This window comes from Schistocerca piceifrons, chromosome 8 (genome assembly GCF_021461385.2).
Source record: "Schistocerca piceifrons isolate TAMUIC-IGC-003096 chromosome 8, iqSchPice1.1, whole genome shotgun sequence".
Taxonomy (NCBI): Eukaryota; Metazoa; Arthropoda; class Insecta; order Orthoptera; family Acrididae; genus Schistocerca; species Schistocerca piceifrons.
The window spans coordinates 241,197,140-241,217,124 of NC_060145.1; the positions used below are offsets into that span (position 1 = coordinate 241,197,140).

The 19,985-nt window shown below is 42.5% G+C and overlaps 1 protein-coding gene across 1 annotated transcript; it reads left to right on the plus strand.

Annotated features, from left to right (window-relative positions):
* Positions 1 to 2,379: 2,379 nt before the first annotated feature.
* Positions 2,380 to 18,369, plus strand: LOC124712016 (cuticle protein 8-like). Its single transcript, XM_047242308.1, has 3 exons — positions 2,380 to 2,491; positions 8,704 to 8,922; positions 18,036 to 18,369. The coding sequence occupies exons 1-3, from the start codon at positions 2,477 to 2,479 to the stop codon at positions 18,276 to 18,278; spliced, it is 477 nt and encodes a 158-aa protein (XP_047098264.1). The 5' UTR covers positions 2,380 to 2,476; the 3' UTR covers positions 18,279 to 18,369.
* The last annotated feature ends 1,616 nt before the right edge of the window (positions 18,370 to 19,985 follow it).

A 19,985-nucleotide genomic window follows, 5' to 3' on the forward strand; every position in this document is an offset into this window, starting at 1 on the left:
TTCGGCGTTGCCTTTGGCGCATCGTACTGCATCTGCATCAGCAATTTGAGCAACAGTTGGCACCACAGTGACGCAACGAACTGCTGCAAATCGGTCATCTCGACGACAGCTCCGAGCCAGACGCCCAGCAGTGTGCATTTCACTTACCCCAAACCACTTCCACTTGCGATTTCAGTGGTGTGAAGCGAGAGCGCACTGGAGGGCACGATGGAGACCTGTTGTGTTTTCTTCTGAAAGCTGGTTCTGTCTCGGTAAGAGCGATGGCCGATTGTTGGTTAGGGGGAGCCCAGTTGAGACCTCCACCCAACTTGTCTATTTTGAACCTATACCTGGAGTTATGGTCCGGGATGCGATTTCGTATGACGGCGGAAGCACTCTGTTGCTTATCTCAAGCACCATGACCAAATTCGTGCATCATTTTGATAATTCGGCCTGTTATCCTACCACTCATGAACTGTATTCCAGGAGGTGTTTTCCAACAGGATAACCCCGCCACATGCTGATGGTGTAATCTAACATCAGATCGTCGACAAGTTGGCTTGTCCTGCTTGATCACCAGATCTGTCTCCAATCAATCACGTATATGACATCATCGGACGATAACTCTAGCAACATCCACAACCAACATCAACCGTTCCTGTATTGTCTGACAGGTACATCTACATCTATATTTATACTCTGCAAGCCAGCCATCGGTGTGTGGCGGAGGGCACTTTACGTGCCACTGTCATTACCTCCCTTTTCTGTTCCAGTCGCGTATGGTTCGCAAAAAGAACGACTGCCGGAAAGCCTCCGGACGAGCCCGAATCTCTATAATTTTACATTCGTGGTCTCCTCAGCAGGTATAAGTAGGGAGGAAGCAATATATTCGATACCTCATCCTGAAACGCACCCTCTCGAAACCTGGACAGCAAGCTACACCGCAATGCAGAGCGTCTCTCTTGCAGAGTATGCCACTTGAGTTTGCTAAACATCTCCGTAACGCTATCACGCTTACCAAATAGCCCTGTGACGAAACGCGCCGCTCTTCTTTGGATCTTCTCTATCTCCTCCATCAACCCGAACTGGTACGGATTCCACACTGATGAGCAATACTCAAGTATAGGTCGAACGAGTGTCTTATAAACCACCTCCTTTGTTGGTGGACTACACTTTCTAAGGACTCTCCCAATGAATCTCAACCTGGTACCCGCCTTACCAACAATTAATTTTATATGATCATTCCACTTCAAATCGTTCCGCACGCATACTCCCAGATATTTTACAGAAGTAACTGCTACTAGTGTTTCCAGAATGAGATTTTCACTCTGCAGCGGAGTGTGCGCTGATATGAAACTTCCTGGCAGATTAAAACTGTGTGCCCGACCGAGGCTCGAACTCGGGACCACTTGCCCGCGAAAGGCATAGGTCCCGAGTTCGAGTCTCGGTCGGGCACACAGTTTTAATCTGCCAGGAAGTTTCATATCAGCGCACACTCCGCTGCAGAGTGAAAATCTCATTCTGGAAACATCCCCCAGGCTGTGGCTAAGCCATGTCTCCGGAATATCCTTTCTTTCAGGAGTGCTAGTTCTGCAAGGTTCGCAGGAGAGCTTCTGTAAAGTTTGGAAGGTAGGAGACGAGGTACTGGCAGAAGTGAAGCTGTGAGTACCGGCCGTGAGTCGTGCTTCGGTAGCTCAGTTGGTAGAGCACTTGCCCGCGAAAGGCAAAGGTCTCGAGTTCGAGTCTCGGTCGGGCACACAGTTTTAATCTGCCAGGAAGTTGCTACCAGTGTTTGTTCCGCTATCATATAATCATACAATAAAGGATCCTTCTTTCTATGTATTCGCAGTACATTACCTGGAGTCATGGTCCGGGATGTGATTTCGTATGATGGCAGAAGCACCCTGTTGCTTATCTCAAGCACCATGACCAAATTCGTGCATCATTCGTGCACAAACTTACGTCCAGCACCTGTACAACGGAATCCATGTGCGTGTGCACGCTTGCATTCAACATTCTGGCGATTATATCTATTATCAATGTACCAGCTTTTCTTTTTCCAGTGGCTTATCTCGCTTTTATACAAGCCTGTGGTCTTACAATGTTAATCACTTAAATATGTTACCTATACAAATGTATTCCCGAAATTTCATTACTCTAATTATGTTTAGTGGTACAGTTCCTTCCTCCGTTAGTGTACAATGTTTTTGACTACGGAACGTACGTACTATCCTCAAAGCTCATTTTAGCTTAATGATACCATGATCGACTAAAGAGTGGGGGCTGACGACGGAAGGAGAGCCAAGGCGACCGCTGAGGACACGCCACGCCCGGCCCGCTCAGTGAAAGCCCGGCTGTGCTTTTTTACTGCCGCCAGCCCGCTGTGCAACCCCCGCCTGTCGCGACCTTGCGACCGGCGCCTATATAAAATGTGCCAGTCCACTGGTAGGCATCAGCAGCTCTCCGGCACAGCACCACCACTCGACAACTGTCAGCCATGGCTCTCTTCAAGGTAGGTGCCTCCAGGCTGCGATTCTCGCCGAGTAAGCCTTTCGCGTCTACAAACCATTTGCGCTAGTCACGAGTTTTGTAACATTACGTACTACGAGTCTTTGAAATTACATTTATGGTTCAAATGGCTCTGAGCACTATGGGACTCAACTGCTGCGGTCATTAGTCCCCTAGAACTTAGAACTAGTTAAACCTAACTAACCTAAGGACATCACAAACATCCATGCCCGAGGCAGGATTCGAACCTGCGACCGTAGCGGTCTTGCGGTTCCAGACTGCAGCGCCTTTAACCGCACGGCCACTTCGGCCGGCGAAATTACATTTATTTCAGCATGTGTTGCTGTCACTAATTTTTGTCAGGCTGCCTATTCTTCCACTCCAGCACTCCACAGACTGACCTAGGATAGGTAAATTGGGGCTTCACTATATCAAAAATACTAAGTATATAACATTTGTTATAGACGCGGCACGAGATGTTAGCGGTCAGGATGGCACGAGAAGAGGAAGGAAACACGGAATAGCGAAGTCGTAGCGGCAATCAATAGCTGTCTCATGATAGTTTTGGTGGTTCAGGGTGTAGCTCCTGCTTCTAATCCCGCATGCTGAGCAGGAGAACTTCTGTAAAGCTTATAGGACAGGAGACGAGGTAATGGCGAGAGTAAAGCTGTTACGACGGGTCGTGATTCGTGCTTGGATGGCTCAGGCGGTGAGCACTTACCCGCTAAAGGCAAATGTCCCGAATTGCAGTCTCGGTCCGGCACACTGGTTTAATCTGCCAAAAAGTTTCAGCAATGGTAATGTTACCGATGACAGCACCATAAAGCGAGGTTACTAAATACGGTTGACCGAAATTATTTCACCAATGAAGACTCAGTAAATATCACAGATTTCGTATAAAGAGCAGTTGCCAGTACGAGTGACATAGAAGCAGATTCCCTTGGCGTAGCGAGAAAATCTATAAAGTTAAGTCTTCTCTTCCAGATTGTATACCAATAAGGTCCTTTTCAGAGTATTTTGACGTAATAGCTCCATACTTAGCAATCATATACAACAGCTCGCTCCACGAATCATCCTTTCCTAAAGGCTGGAATGTTGCACAGGTCATGTCAATAGACAAGAAAGGAAAGAGAAATGATCCACTGAATTATAGTCCCATATCACTGACATCAGTTTTCAGTAGTAGGATGCCGGAACATATACTGTGTCCGAATATTACAGAATACCTCGAAGAAAAAGATTATTGGCTCATAGTCAACACCATTACATAAAATATCGCTCTTGTGAATCAGAACTAGTTCGATGAAATCTTTTCGCGAAATTTCAATCACGAATTTTCTGCTCTGAAAGTGAAAATATTTCTTGAGTCCCATAAATGACCATCGCAGTAAGAGGAATTAGAACTCGCAAGGAAAACTGAGCACTTTGCCAAGCACTTAAGTGTGAATTGCATAATACTCATGTAGATGTAGAAGTAAAGTCATGAATGAAACTGAAGCTTTACTGGTACACAGAGACAGCTCTTTCTAAAGCCTGTTTTTATTATCTACACCCACTGTAAGACTTTTAAAAATGTAAATTTTTTCCAACCTTTCGTTGTGTGCCACTCTCGACGCATATTTGTTCAAGTATTTTATTATTTCGTCTCGCAGCTGAGTTGACCCAGTTCCAAACACTACCTTCGCAGAAAATAATCAAGATTGATTCCAAAAATCGAATTTGGTACTCGTTCTCTCTAAACTAATATTTTGGCTAAATACGATACGATAGACTGTTGATCGTGTTTTTAATTGGAACGTTCTACGAGAGAAGTGTGCTGAGTGCTGATTACGGGCTTTACTCAATCTCTCTTGAATGATACAAACATGACTACACCCTAACAGTCACGAACACAGGGCCAAGGTTCATTAGGAAAACCTTTCCGATTAACAAGTTGATCCAATTCTCTTTGACCCGAGCCAAGTTGCGAGCTCCGCCTGACCCTTCTTACACCTTCCACACATGAATCTTTTATATCACTAATAACCTCTCATTTGTTAAGAAACATATTTCCATATGGCGACAAGAATTTCAGCAGCCTCGAAGCTTAACTTCCTATTGTTACTGACAGTCTAGGACATATAATAATTGATACATCTGAAACTACATCTGTTCTCTGCAAGTCACAGTACGCTGTGTGGGAGAAGCTACATGTGGTATCAGCATCATCTCCCCCTCCCCCCCCCCCCCCATTGCTTTTCCATTGGCGGATGCTGCGCGGTATGGAAATTGTCGGATTCTGGATACACCCGAATTTCTCTCAATTTGCCTTTGTGGTCATTGCGTCTGATGTGTATTTGGATAATTACTATATTTCATGATTCTATTGCGACATGGATATGTAATAGTGAAGCTCTACACGATGCATTGTTCCTTTCCCGCAGCTACTTTTATTGAACATTTAAGTGAGTCTCAGGCTGTCGAACGCGAATCTCTTCTTTTACTTGTCTTTATCCCTTCCATTAATAGCACTTGGAAAGAGTCCGAGAGGGAGGCGCAATGTACAACTCGTCGAAAGAGGGTTTTAAAAGTTATTTACTTTAACTGCTCTGGGGAGATAACCATGCATTCTATAAGGTTGTGACTGATTCCAGTGGTTGAATGCCGACATTATAAAAATGAGGTAGGGCCTTTCGTCTGATACTGAATAAATAAAAAAAGGACAACCATGGAAATATCCTATCAGCACCTTCTTAATTTTAAAATCTGATGCTACCCCCCTCATAAAACGATGACGTTATATGTCACAGCATTATCTAGTAATTGATGATTTGGTTTATTTCCCACTTTTAGTAGACATCTACACTATTCAGCTAAGTATTTTGATTACACACACGAAAAATAAAGTGTCTATGATTCGAAACTTTAATTCTGTCAACTTTGGAAGTAACGTTTGCGTATTCCTCACAAATAATTTGTTGCAGTGAGTACTGTCAAAATTATATTTTCGGGAAATCCGATTAGAAATGTTGAAGTTCTGTTGTACAAATTGGGAGTTTCTCTTCATTATGGAGTAGAATTTTGGTTTTTATTGAGACATAAATATATTCGAGTGATGGAAAGGGAAGTTGTGATGCAGGAATGACACAAAAGTTTTAATGATAACCGGTATTACGATTCTAATATAAGTAGGAACAGGTGTTGGGAATTATGATGTAAAGGCTCATTCATGGAAGTCGTTATCCGTGACGCTTCACATCCCGCTCTTGGGCTAGATGAGGTGTCCGACCAGAACCAGTGCTCCCAACACGTCTGAGCGAGGAGTCAAAACAGGAAACTCGGCGAATGGGCGCGGTCTGCCGCTCCGCTGAATGCCGCAATCCGCCCCCCCGCAATCGCGATTTCGTTCCGCAGTTTCTTGTGTTTCTCACGCGTCTGCGGTCTGCCTTTGTTTACTCTGCTAACGAGTGGGCGTGACGCATTGGTTTCCGAAACTGTTTTTAGCGTTTAAACCGTACAAACCGCTGAACTCCTGTGTAGTGCAGTTACAAGTTCCTTCTGCCAAACAAGATAAATTTAAAGTGGTCTTCGATGCCGTACACATGCACTGAAACTGCAAGGAAACGGGTATAGGCATGCATATTCAAATACAGAGATATGTAAATAGGCAGAATACGGAGCTGCGGTCGGCAACAAATATATAAGACAGCAAGTGTCTGGCGCAGGTGTTAGATCGGTTACTGCTGCAACAATGGCAGGTTATCAATATTTAAGTAAGTTTGAACGTGGTGCTACAGTCGGCGCACAAGCGATGGGATACAGCATCTCCGAGGTAGCGATGAAGTGCAGGTTTTCCCGTACAACCATTTCACGAGTCTACTGAGAATATCAGGAATCTGATAAAACATCAAATCTCCGACATCGCCGCGTCCGCAAACAGATCTTGCAAGAGAGGGACCAACGACGAGTGAAGAGAATCGTTCAACGCGACAGAAGTGCAACCCTTCTTCAAAAAGCTGCAGATTTCAATTCAACGCAAGACATCATTGATATGGGCTTTCGGAGACGATGGCCCAGTCGTATGCCTCTGATAACTGCATGACACACAGCTTTACGCCTCGCCGGGGCCCATTAACACCTACATGACTGTTGATGACTGGAAATATGTTGCCTAATCGGACGAGTCCCGTTTCAAATTGTATCTGAATCCACGGACCCCGCTTGTCAGTAGGGGTCTGTTCAAGGTGGTGGAGGCTTTATAATAGTTTGGGGCGTGTGTATTTGGAGTGGTACGGGACTCCTGAACGTCTAGATACGACAGTGACAGGTGACAAATACGTAAGCATCCTGCCTGACCACCTACATCCATTCACGTCCATTGTGCATTCCGACAGACGTGGGCAATTCCAGCAGGGCAATGCGATACCTCACACGTCCCGAATTGCTACAGAGTGGCTCCAGGAACATTCTTCTGAATTTAAAAACTTCCGCAGGCCACCAAACTCCTCAGACATGAACATTATTGAGCATATCTGGGATGCCTTGCAAAATACTGTTCAGAAGCAGACTCCACCCCCCCTCGTAATCTTATGGGTTTATGGGCAGCCCTGCAAGATTCATGGTGTAAATTCCTTCCAGCGCTACTTCAGACATTATTCGAGTCCATGTCACGTCATCTTGCGGCACTTCTGCGTGCACGCTGAGGCCCTACACGATATTATGCCGATATACCAGGTTTTTTTTCTTTTTTTTTCTAGGCTCTTCAGTGTAGATATCATTCAATCGAAGTTTTCCGTCAATGATTTCAACATTTTCAGCTTTTACTTCCCACATAGTGTGAGGTCTATTGAGTAGGACTAACGCGTTTTCTTGTTTCCAGACAACCAGAGATTATACAGTACTGTCGGAATACGGAGATTACTCTCCATGTTATCAGGGATTAGAGCCTCTTCCCGTACCACTCAGGTATGGAATGGGGGAAGAATTGACTGTTTAAATCACTCTGTGCGCACTGTGATTACTCTAGTCTTGTTTTTGCAGGAGCAATAAGCAGACGAATGTGTATTTTTTTTTTTTTTTTTTTTTAGGTTTCTCACTTAAAGATTGTTCTCGGAACGTTTAAGTCGGCTGCGCAAGATAATTGTCTATGTTTAAGTGTCTGCGGGTTCGGGTTCTCGGGAATCTACGTGACGCTGACACAGTGTCAGGAAAGCCTGTGATTATTTGTCCAGCTCTCCTTTGCATACGCTCAATATCACCTATTTGACAGAGGTCTCACGAAAGCCAAAGTTGCGTTCTGGGGTTTCATGATTTTATCAGCACAGAACTACTTCAAATGAATTTGCTCTACAGCTATTGACTACGTTAGTTTCTTGGTGTTATTAGTTTAATTCTGTTAGCTTATGTCTTTTTAGTTTCATTCAAAAGATAAGATATCCTGTGCCCAAAACCTTAGAAGCAATCAGCTAAAAAAACATGTAGGTGTTTCTCCTCAACTATTCGTTCTTCTTTCCTGACCAATACTATCTCCTTCACATTCACTCTGTGTGAGATCCCGCGTTATACAAACGCTAAATGAATCACAAGTATAAGCGGGCCGGCAGACTATCGTATACACCAACGACAAGCATTCAATATCAGTCACAACACTTCATACCTACGAAATCACAAGAACCTCTGGACAGTATCACCAGACGGAGCATCCGGAAATCAAAATATTTGTTGCTGTTACGTTCCCTTCCACACTAACACTTCTCGATCTTCAAATTACACCCACGGTTGCAACTCAACATACAGTCGACACATTCTTTATTTTCTCTTAAAAATAGATAAGCAGTCGATGTTCTGCAGGCAAGTTAGTGGTAGCCAACGCCAAGCACTCCGCTCGAACAACATACATTAGGGATCCTTTAGTCGAAACAGCAAAAAGAAATCTGAAGAATCATATGTTTGTAAATATTTGTGGTAGTCTCAATGTCTGCGGATACTTAGCTCTTTTAGAGGCTAAAACATTTCTTCGTATCTTTATCCAAGAATGTTTGTGCTTCATATAATTACATACCAGAATTCTCGATACGTTTGCCGTTTAGAGCCAGGTCGCAGGCCGAAAACTTTTAACTGCCATTGACGTTCCTAGCATTGTAATTAGTACTCAAGCTTCCTTTACACAGTTAGATCCTCAAGTGTGAAACATTTCTGCAGGTTGATAGTGATGTTGTTTCTTCTCTATTCACGCAGGTGTGCGTCCTCCTAGTGGTGGCGTTGACGGCTAGTGCGACTGCAGGACTTGTCGGCTACGGTGGTTATGGTGGATATGGAGGCTATGGTGACCATGGGGGCTATGCGGGCTATGGAGGCTATGGCGGCTACGGTGGCTACGCCGGTTTGGGACACGGAGTCGCCGTCGCAGCTCCTGCAGTCGCCGTCGCCGCTCCAGTCAAAGTTGTCGATTACTACGTAAGTCAACCTCACATCATTGACCAACAGAAGTTGTTCATTAAAGCGATATTTTTCCTCTCAGACTGTAGTACTTATTAAGATCTCTTCTTAGCCTAATAGGAGGACTAAAAGGAAGTCTTAATAACTATTGCAGAGTAGAAAAATGTTACTTGATTCAACAAATTTACGACCGTGGTGTCGATAATGAAGAAGAGAATTTGTCCTGACCCCGTGTGCCTTCCTTAGGCCTTTAGGTAACTAACACTAATTAAACATTAATACAACCTAAATATAAGAACATCCTACTTGTCATAAATTAGTCGCATATTACACGCAGGAGTCGTACTTTAGACACACGAGTCGGGGTGGTGCTTTAGTTAGGGCTTTCACGATGAGTGGCCTTCAAACAACAGTCAAGTTACCCAGATTTCGGTACACTAGATTTCCACTAGCGCAACAGCGATTACACAGTGTGTTTTGTTTTACTTCGTGATAGCTAAGCACATCCTGAGAGCTGATAATGTCGCTTGTCTATCGGTTACTATCACACTGTTAAATACGTTTGTATTTGAAGCGTTTTTGAAAATACATCTCGAAAATTTGGTAATTATTAAATGAGTTTTTCGTTCAATTCTGGTTTTGGAAAGGATAAGTCATTCACGTCTTATTCCACAAGGTTCAGATTACTCCAGTAGCTTTCTGTATGTGTGATTTTGGTATAGCCACACGCATCACGAGAGAAAAGTTTTATGACTGAATGTGCCATTCATTTATCACTGGGTAACATAATACTTCCAGCTTTTATCTTGGAAACTGCTGTAGACATCTTAAAGAATGTTATAATCTGCTAGTATTAATTATTGCGACAAAATAAGTACGAAAATCATTGGCATCATCATAAATATTTCTAAATTACAAATGGAACTCGCTTAGGATGGCATTGCCTTGTAATTTCGCAATTAGGTAGTAAATGTTCAGACTGACAGTTTGCGAAAACATTGTGATTTAAATACGAGATATTTTGTTAAGAGATTTCATAAAAAAGAAAGTAGCGTTTATTTCGTGAGGTACAGTGCAGTTTAGCGTTTATTCCAGGGCTAAATTGATGAATGTGCACCAATATTCTAAAAAGCAGTGAGGCTTCCATGCCGCTTACTTACTGGTTCGAACAATAAAGTGCAAGGAATACGACAACGAAATGAAGTACACATAACGTCTAGCAAAATTACCGCGAATATACGAGAAGATAAAGTGAACAATTCAGTTCAAAACAAAAAAAAGTGTAGTTACTTCCAAAATAAAGACTGTATATACTTTGTTATCCAACGGTAAAGAAATCTCTCCTCGTTTTATAAGTCTCCCTTTGTTTCTTGTCGCGTTCCAAATTCTCACTCAGAAATATAAATTTGTCTACTTCACGAAATGCAAGTAAGTACTACCACTGGAAGTAGACAACCCATGCAAATACCTGTCTGTAACAATTTGTATGGATGTGAAATGGAGTGATCAAATGGCGTCAGTCGTAGGCTAATCTGGTGGCAGAACTGCTTTCTCTGTCAGTATGCTGGAAAGATGAAAACAATAAAGGAGATGATCACAGTGTTTTTTCCTTTTCTTACCACGGGAGAGCGCCATGAAGATCGTGAAAACCAGAGCTAATAGAAGCAAACTATGTAACTAAAAAAAGTTTGATAGGTACTGGCGGAATAAAGCTTATAGGACAGGTGATAAGTCGGGCCTGGGAAGCTTAGTTCGTAGAGTAGTTGACCGCAAAAGACAAAGGTCAAAAGTTCGAGTCCCGGTCCACACTTCGCTACAAGGTGAAACATTCATTCTGGAAATTTCCTCTTAGAACCCACTTATAAATTTTCAAAAACCAGTGTTCTGTGAAAAATCTCAAAATGTATCGATTTAGCAGGGATCGCGAAGACAATAAATGCAGCATGCTCAAAGGCATTTAAGCAGTCATTCTATCCTGCACAAAACCCCAACATGTGGTACAAAGGCAAGAACCCTCCGTTATGCACTTTTCAGTGGTTTGTGAGGTGTAGATGTATATGTTATCATTTTCCGTCGTCCAAATCCGCCACAGAAAGGAACTGACACACCTCTATTTTTTAGAGACCCGTGAAGACTTCATAAATGTAAATATCACTAAACCTCTTTATGTATTGGTGGTGTCAAGTACCTAATAAGCAAGAAATCCTATATGTATGGATTGTATACCAGTAGATGAAATAATGCAAAAACCAGTATTCTACGAAAAATCTGAAAATGTATCGATTTAGCAGGAATCGAGAAGACAATAACTGCAGCATGCTCAAAGGCATTTAAGCAATTAGTCTACCCGGCACCGTGGCACATAGTTGTCGCCACTTTTCGAGTAATAAACACACCCTTACTCAACGACATCGGAAGGTCAACCAGCCGTGTACTTCACTTTCGACGGACGCTAGAATGCACCTTCTCTGACTCTCTAGTCACAACAGATGAACTACGGTCCGTTTCTTACTCGAAAACCTGTTGCTCAATTCGATAAAAAGAACTAATTCTCCACCAGTAAACTGTAACACAAGAATAATTGTCTACTTATGCACCACAGAAGATAGCTACGGTGGGCAAGCAAGCGTAAAATACCTCGTAAACTGGAGCGTGAGCGAGGTACACTGTGAGCGAGGCGTCTTGAGAAAGCGCTGGACCACTGAAGACAGTTGTACAGTGAGAGGAAGTTCTTCATATCCAGTGCACAGTGCTTTGCGTAACAGCTTACTTTTTGTCCCTGACAAAGGACACCAATCAGCACTACAGAAAATGTCGACATCAACTATTCAGTGCTAGGCTGTTTCGGTTTATGTGTCGGAACTTTCATAAGTAAAAGAAACGGATCTCACGAGCCTCTTACTCAAGCTACGACACAGTCTGCTAATCACCATTTTCATAGTTAGTGAAAGGCTTCCGCTCAGAGTCACGTTTCCTTTGACATGGAAGGACCGAATGTTACCAGTGTTTAGTAAAGACTGTGAAACAACAGTCTGTCAGTCACGCGTTATTTACCTGATAGTGAAAACGGGTCAAAACTGTAGCGTTAATAATGATGTAACAGATTGCCCACATTATCTGCACATATCTGCTGACGGATCCAATACACATGAGGAAGTTGGTTGTGCATATTATTGCTCTGCGTTCCAGACAGCGAAATATTTTTCATGAGCACAATTATGGATTAAATTATGATGGAGCCGCAGAAAAGAAGAAAACATTAATTCTTATTGAAGTGTTTTGGAGCAATTTGAGCTTGTGGAGTGGAAGTCTAATGACAGTTACATTTATGTCATACTGAAATTGGTAATGAAACTCAATGAACAAAATGAAACAGTTCACTTAATGTAGTTAGAAAGGGCTCTCAGGTGTTTGACACAATGAAGAAGCAGACGTCCTACCGAAGGACAGCATCCAAGAAAGGAATTCACTATTTATACAGCTTCCATTTTCCTGATTCCTAAACGTAAAAGAAAATAGTCATACCAGTAACGGGAACTGCAGTGGCAAATATCGAAAGACAGGAAAAGCGAATATCGTTCGCTTCAGTCCAGCGCACTATTCCAACAACGAAGAGGTATAGCCAGTAGAATTTTCTGACGAGACATGTGATAACAGCTATCAGAATCTCTATAGGATCGCAGTGGTAGACTGTCCCACAAGCCGTGAACATCCAGAAAGACAGGGATCTCAACTATGTCATTTTAAGATGTTCTAAATATTCTCCACATCAAAATACACTGTGAGAAGACCTTGCAACATACTAAAAAACTAATGTGTCACTACTATCTCAAAATCAATAGCTTAATAGCACGATACGTGCAAGAAGTTGATGTAAAAATCTCTAGAGTATTATATAGTGAGACCTATATGTATATATCTTTGCCATACGTTAGAGAAGTGATAAGTGAACAATATTTCTTTCAAGTATGGCAAAGTTTGGTTAACGTGAAAATGATGAGGTGTACCAACAAACCTATAGCTTATGACTAAGTAAGTCCAAAGGTCGGAGGAAGTCAACAACATCTCAGTAGTATGGTGCTTAGAAAAGCGCTGTTGTATTTAAATCAATCTTCGAGTTTATTACAGGTTTGTCATTCTTTTCCAAGCCAATAAAACTGAGCGAGGTGGCGCAGTGGTTAGACACTGGACTCGCATTCGGGAGGACGATGGTTCAATACTGCGTCCGGCCATCCTGATTTAGGTTTCCCATGATTTCCCTAAATCACTCCAGGAAAATGCCGGGATGGTTCCTCTGAAAAGGCACGGCCGACTTCCTTCCCCATCCCTCCCTAATCCGATGAGACCGATGACCTCGCTGTCTGGTCTCCTTCCTCAAACAACCCAACCCAACCCAATAAAACTGAAGTTAAATAATGACTATTTCATTTTCAGTGTGTGAAGGGATATTAAAGGCGGTTATAGCGTCACTGAAGCGTTTTGGTGGAAGGTAACAGTACAGCGAACACTAGGAGTATCGTGGGTGGGGCACTTTTTCTTCTGCGCGGCTGTCGCACAGCTATACTCTTTTCATCGTTAAGTTTAATGCGGAAGTAAACATTGTGCTTTATGCTTCCGAGTTTGATGTTATCTCAGTGGAGTCACCTTGCCAAGCGACTTAAATCATTCTCTGTCGAGTAACATTATTATGGTACGTTTATTATGCAACCTATTGACTCGCACTTCTCCTTACTGGTGCAGTTGACCTGGGGCAGCGCTGCCATGGAGGTACTGAGAATCGCGGAAGGCAAATAATAGCATTAACGTACCTCAGCAACCGAATAAAATTATTTCAGAGTTCATCTAGGTGTTGTCCATAAAAATCTTGAACCGCAGGCAGACAAGACAACTTCAAATTCCAATGAGTACAATTTTTAATATGCTTAAGGTTGAAAGAGGAAGTTAGGAGAGAGAATGAGCAGAAGGAAAACTCGTCGCAGACCTAGTTGTTTTATCTGCGTGAAAGTAACTAGTACGTAAGAGAACATTTTCGAGATTTCACAGTGTAACTAAATACTTCTGGTCAGTCGTCTCATAATGTGTAAACTCATTTCGTATCAGAATTCTCGGTGTCCAGTTAACAACTGGAGCCATCATCAGGTACATTGATGAAGATCACGTCAACAGCAGCATACGTGAAGCCATCAATTCAAATTATGCATCTTCGACCGCACAGCACTGTTACATTTTCTAAGACACATAACTGTCATCTTCTCGTCTCGATACCTGCTTCAAGACAGTGCAGTGACAAACGGGCAATAATATTCACTTTAGCAGTCAGTCCTCAGTGTATATTGTCTAAGATCAAATCTGCATTTACTGTATCAGTTATTTGAGGCATTCGTCAGCTGTTAAGGAATACGAACGCAGAACATCCACCCACACAGTCAGTTCTCACGAAGCGTATCATTCCGTATTCTATGCAGATTGGTGGACCTGATATGAATTAGGACACATAATAATTATTTCGATGTGATGGTGGTGGCAAACAGTGTGAGGACGTGAATATCTATACCAAGACGATGGTAGGCATGCTGTTTGTGACTCCATATTCAAAGTAGTGGCCAATGGGAGAGGAGACAAGGTGATGGTACTCTATCAGATTTTTTCAGGGAAGCTTTATAAAAGACTATTTGTAGGCTATTTCCGATTCGGAGTGCTACAAAGGGCAATGAATGCGCCAAATTATTAGTTCAGAAAAAAGTACTGTAGTTTTAAGGTACGTTGGTACGAACCCACCTGTAATTAGCAATACCTTTTTAACACATATGTTTGTCTACAACACATTCATTTTTTCGTCAGTTTTTCCGTTATGTCATTCTCCAACTACATTAAGCTCTTCATTTTCATTTCTATCTTATCTACGCGTCTGGCGCTATTGCTCATTGGTAAACTGTCAGGTTATGGATGCAAGGATCTTAGGCTTGATCGTTACCAGTTCTAGGATTTATAGCTACTTATCACTTCTTCCGAGCAAGACGAAGTTTCTTAACGTGAAAATGTTCTAGTAAGTCCAGAGGTCGGAGGACGTCAACAACATCTCAGTAGGACCACTCTTAGTAAAGCACTGTTGCAGTTAAAACAATCTTCGGATTGATTAGAGCTTTGCCATTCTTTCTCAAAATATTTAACAAGTTATCCTGTTACAAATAATAAAAATCTGACGATATTTTATCGATATGCTACAAAACTTTCGCAGATGCCTGTTGTCCACTTACGGAGGTGAGAGCCGATCCATAATTGTATCAAGCAGTCCATCTAAAGAGTCCTCAGCTGGTATCCTTTACCATTTCCACACTTGTTTTCCATACACATGCTGTGACATTCCAGTGTAGAACTTACGTCATAACTCTAGTCGGACAGAGTCAGTGACAGTATGTGACAACATAGGATACCTTCCGTGTCTTCCGAAACGAATAATGACTAGAGGAGCAAGCGTCCGATGTTATGACGAATTCACAACCACTTTCACGCTGCATTACGTAACTGTTTTTGCAGCTCTCACTTTGTATGCGCTAGGCTTTTACAGCAGGCATAAAACCGAAGCACTTATGGACACCTGTCGAGGAAACGAGGTACGAGGGAAAAGACTTCTGCAAACAAGCAGTAAAGGCCGAACCGCCTTTCCTGCGCCCGTAAAAGTGCTTTAAAGTAGTGATACTTCTCATACTTTTTCCAGAAGACTGGAAGAAGAGAAAAAGAAGTTTTGCAGATATCATGAATTCCAATATTATTTTCTGTATCTCCGATTAATATTCAAATGCTTGCGCTTTTTCTCCTCTGCAACGAGATCGCGTAACAGGTATAATCTGTTAGTAGTTTACTCTGTTCTCTGTAGAAGGAAAACTATTATTACACTCAAACAAAAGAAAAAATGTAGCCTGGTGGTCTCACAGTTAAAAATCGGAATCTAATGGTTAGGTGTCGGTCCTCGATTGCTACTAGCGTTTAACCCTGGATCTCGATGTGATTTTCATCACTTGTAATGCTTTGACAGTTGGTATACTGAGTTGTGATTATGCTTTCATGTTACACTGTAGCTTCCTTTCTAAATGGTTTTGAGGATCATCTATTATGCTAGGAAATATGCTAGGAAATATTATAACCCCTAGTGCAGGTCATTTCTTTTTACTCAGTTGCTGCTCCATCACTGCTGTCTATAGACTGTTCTCGGAATTGTGCATTATGGTTAAGGCGACGAGTAGGCCTACTTGCTGATGAATCTTCTCCATCTCTATCCTAGACCATAGCCTCAACTTTGGCCAGGCATCTCCCTATAAGTTGAACGATCTTAAAGTTTCTCTCCACTGTAGTAAAGGTATTCGAATTAGGACGACGTCTGCTGCGAGTAAGTTTTCTTAGTTTTCCTGCTGCAGCATATATTAAATGCCTGTCGTTAACTCCCTGTACCGAGTTATGCTACATCTTCGACGACCAGTCACCAACTGTAAACAGTAGTAACTTCCGCCTTGGATACAAATGATTGTGTGTTTGTTTTTTCTTTCCGTAGTGTCACCAACGACAACGTGGCAGACACTTGAGGCGTTAAAATTCAAATCCAGACATTTCCACTTTGCAATTTTTCAGGGGACACGGAAAACGTGTTATATGAAAACACTCCACTTTTTATTATCCTTACATTTTTAACATAACCGCTTTCGCCACTTTATCTGTGTCCAACTGCGTAATTTCATATTCAGTAGACAATAAACACACACTGTTTGCAAAATCAAGATAATTATATTTCGTAAATCTCTGGATTTGCTATTCAAACTGATTAAGCCTCTATGGTATTTGGAGACTAAGCATGTCAGAGGTGTTTTAAAGAATATTCTATTGGTTCTGTTCTTATAGTACCCGTTAAATTTTTTTTAAAAAAGCACTATTTCAGTTAAATTTCAGGATTAATTTCAGCGTTATGAGTGTGCCTTAACGCTCTAATATTCAAATCAGAAGAAAAATAAAAGCAGGAATCACTCTTAGAGCAGCAATAATGGATTTCAGAACATTGCAGTGACTCGATAAACAATTTATCTTGCGTACGTTTTTCTTCATTATTGTTAGACAGTTTCTACCTTTATTCTCACGACGCACACACCTTTCGCAGAGCATACTCTAACTACACACGACCTTTCCCGACACCAAAAATACTAAAATAATGATCTCTGAAAACAATGACATTTCGGTTTTCTCGCATTTTACTGGGACTGTACAGTGATTTTGGGTTTGCTTCATACTTATCCCTTGTTAGAGGCGCAACACTGAAGAAAATCAAAATAAAATTACTCTCTTCCATTTTAATCTTGTGGTTTTATAACTACTGGTGAAAACTATATATTTTTTCATCTTTAATACATGGCACATGAAGTAAGTATACCTCTTAATTTTGGGACCTGAAGAAAGAAAATGGCATAGAGTCTATTAATAATAAATGCAAAATATTATTTGTGTAAAAATACAAATCCAGATGACCCAATAATGTAACAGTACTAATATCGATTAACTTTCTTAGTTTTAATAAAGCTCTTTCCGTGGTAGTGTCATCTTTTAGTTCCTTCCTGAAATGGGACGAACTGTAACATTCACTGAACTTCTTATACACGAAAAATAAATACAAAAGTAAAGCAACAGATTGTAGAGACTTAAACTGAGTATATTAAAAGTAGCTGACGGGAGGTTTTACTTGGAGTACTTGGCCAAAACTTATTGCATAACAGAAATATCTCTGAAACAGTCTAAGGAATCGGTCGAAATTAGCTTTTCACCTGTGATTGTCATACAGTAAAATTACGAGTGACTGTTAGTGTATGAACGTTACTCGGAGTTCTGCAGATATATCTTAATAGAGAGACCACATAAAAGCACGAAACCCGTTTTCACTGGAAAGTGGAAAGCTTTGAATTTGAACACCTTACTTTGAGCACCTCACAAATCGTAGTGAATGCATCTCATACGTTCAAGACTTCTAAATTTCCGAAGTATTCATTTACGACCAGCGGTTTTTCTCTTGATTCCAAAGGTTTCATTTTAGGCAACAAGCTGAAAAACGCAGAGTGGATGTGGTAGTGACACTTGCCTTCGTTACTCCACAGGCGTACCCCAAGTACGCGTTCAACTATGGCGTCCACGACGCGCACACCGGCGACATCAAGCAGCAGTCTGAGCACCGTGATGGCGACGTGGTGAAGGGCAGCTACTCGCTGGTCGAGCCCGACGGCTCCACCCGCATCGTCGAGTACGCGGCGGACGACCACAGCGGCTTCAACGCGGTCGTCAAGAAGATCGGCCCGTCCCTGCACCCGGCGCCTGTCGCTCACCACGGATACCACCACTGAGGACTGACTCTCGCCACCCGCCACTCAGCATCGCTCACTGCGCCACTGACTGTACATTAATGTATTGGCAATAAAGCCTGTTCACCTTCGAGCTACTGAATTTCATTCACACACCAGACCTTGGAAATCAGTCAATCTGTTGGTTTCCCATTCCCATCCACTTTGAATATGTACGCTGGATGTGCTGTCACATTTGTTGCTGTGGATTATACACTGATCGGACAGAAAATTATGGCCGCCTACCTAACACCCCGTATGTCCACCTTGGCACGGATAAGAGCGGCGACGCCTCTTGGCACGGGGGCCTTCGTAGGTTGCTGGAAGGAGTTGGTACCAGATCTGCACACACAGGTCAACTAAGTTCCTCAAATTCTGTGGAAGGGGGCGGGGGAGATGGGGCGTTGAGCTCTGATGCCAAGTTCAAGCATATGCCAGATGTGTTCGATTGGGGTTCAGATACGTCGAGATTGGGGCCAACACATCAATCGGAACTCACCACTGTGTTTCTCGAACCACTCTGTCATATTCCCGTCCTCGTGACATGGCGCATTATCCTGTTAAAAAATGCCACTACCGTCGGGAAACACGACGTCATGAAGGGTTCTACGTGGCCTGCAAACAGTGTGCGATACTCCTTGGCGGTTATGGTGCCTTGCATGAGTTCCAGTGGAACTATGGATGCCCACGTGAATGTTCCCCAGAGAATAATGGACCGTTGCCAGCTTATCTCCGTTCTGCAGTACAGGTGTCTCGGGGCTGTTACTCCAGTGCCGATGGTCACTTACCCATTTGAGTCGTAGTTGCCGATGTCGAGGTGTTAACATTGGCACATGCACGGGACGTTGGCTGCAGAGGCTCATCATTAGGAGTGTTGGGTGCACTGTGTATTCAGACACAGTTTTACTCTCAGCAGAACAAAAACCCAGTCCAAGCAAATTTTTACTTTTTATTAATTCGATGACTAGTTTCGGGCCGACATCCATTTTTAAATCTTCCTAACATAGTTGAAAATAGCACTTCCGATGTCAAAAATTTGCAGTAAACATTTACAGTACATACAGTATGCACTGTAAATGTTCATTGCACATTTTTGACATCTTCGGAAACGCCATTTTCGGCCATGTTATGATGATCTGAAAATGGGTCTAAGCCTGAAACAAGTCATCGAATGAATAAAAAGTAAAAATTTGCAACTTGCGCTAGATTTTTTGTTCTACTGTTTAACAGAAGTTGCTGACCCAAGCTACTCCAGCATGCTGGAAGTTCGTATACAGTTGTATTCTGCCTAGCATTGAAGTCTGATAGTAGTTCCACCACACTTCGCCCTCCTGCCATGTTTTACCAGTATTCCCAGTCTACGACGACCGACATCTGTAACGAGGTGTGGCTGCCCAACGCCACAACGTTTGGACGTGATTTCACCTCGACTTTGCCACATGTTAAAGACTCTCACCATAGCACTCCTCGAACACTCAACAAGTCGTGCAGCTTCAGAAATGCTCGTGCCGAGCCTCCAGGCAATCACAAGCTGCTCCTCGGTGAATCTTAGAGAGATCGTTCAGCTTCCCCATTCTATAAACGGACAACACGTTCAGTGACATTACACGTACCATGCGCGTGTCTGAGTGACAGTCATTCCTCGCCATTGACGCTGCTATAGCCTGGACGGGTTTTCATCCATAATAGGTCGGTCGTCATAATGTTCTG

Excerpts from the sequence above, each read along its gene's own strand:
- LOC124712016 (XM_047242308.1), top strand. Across the intron at positions 8,923-18,035 it reads TCAAAGTTGTCGATTACTAC|GCGTACCCCAAGTACGCGTT; the intron begins GTAAGTCAACCT and ends GTTACTCCACAG.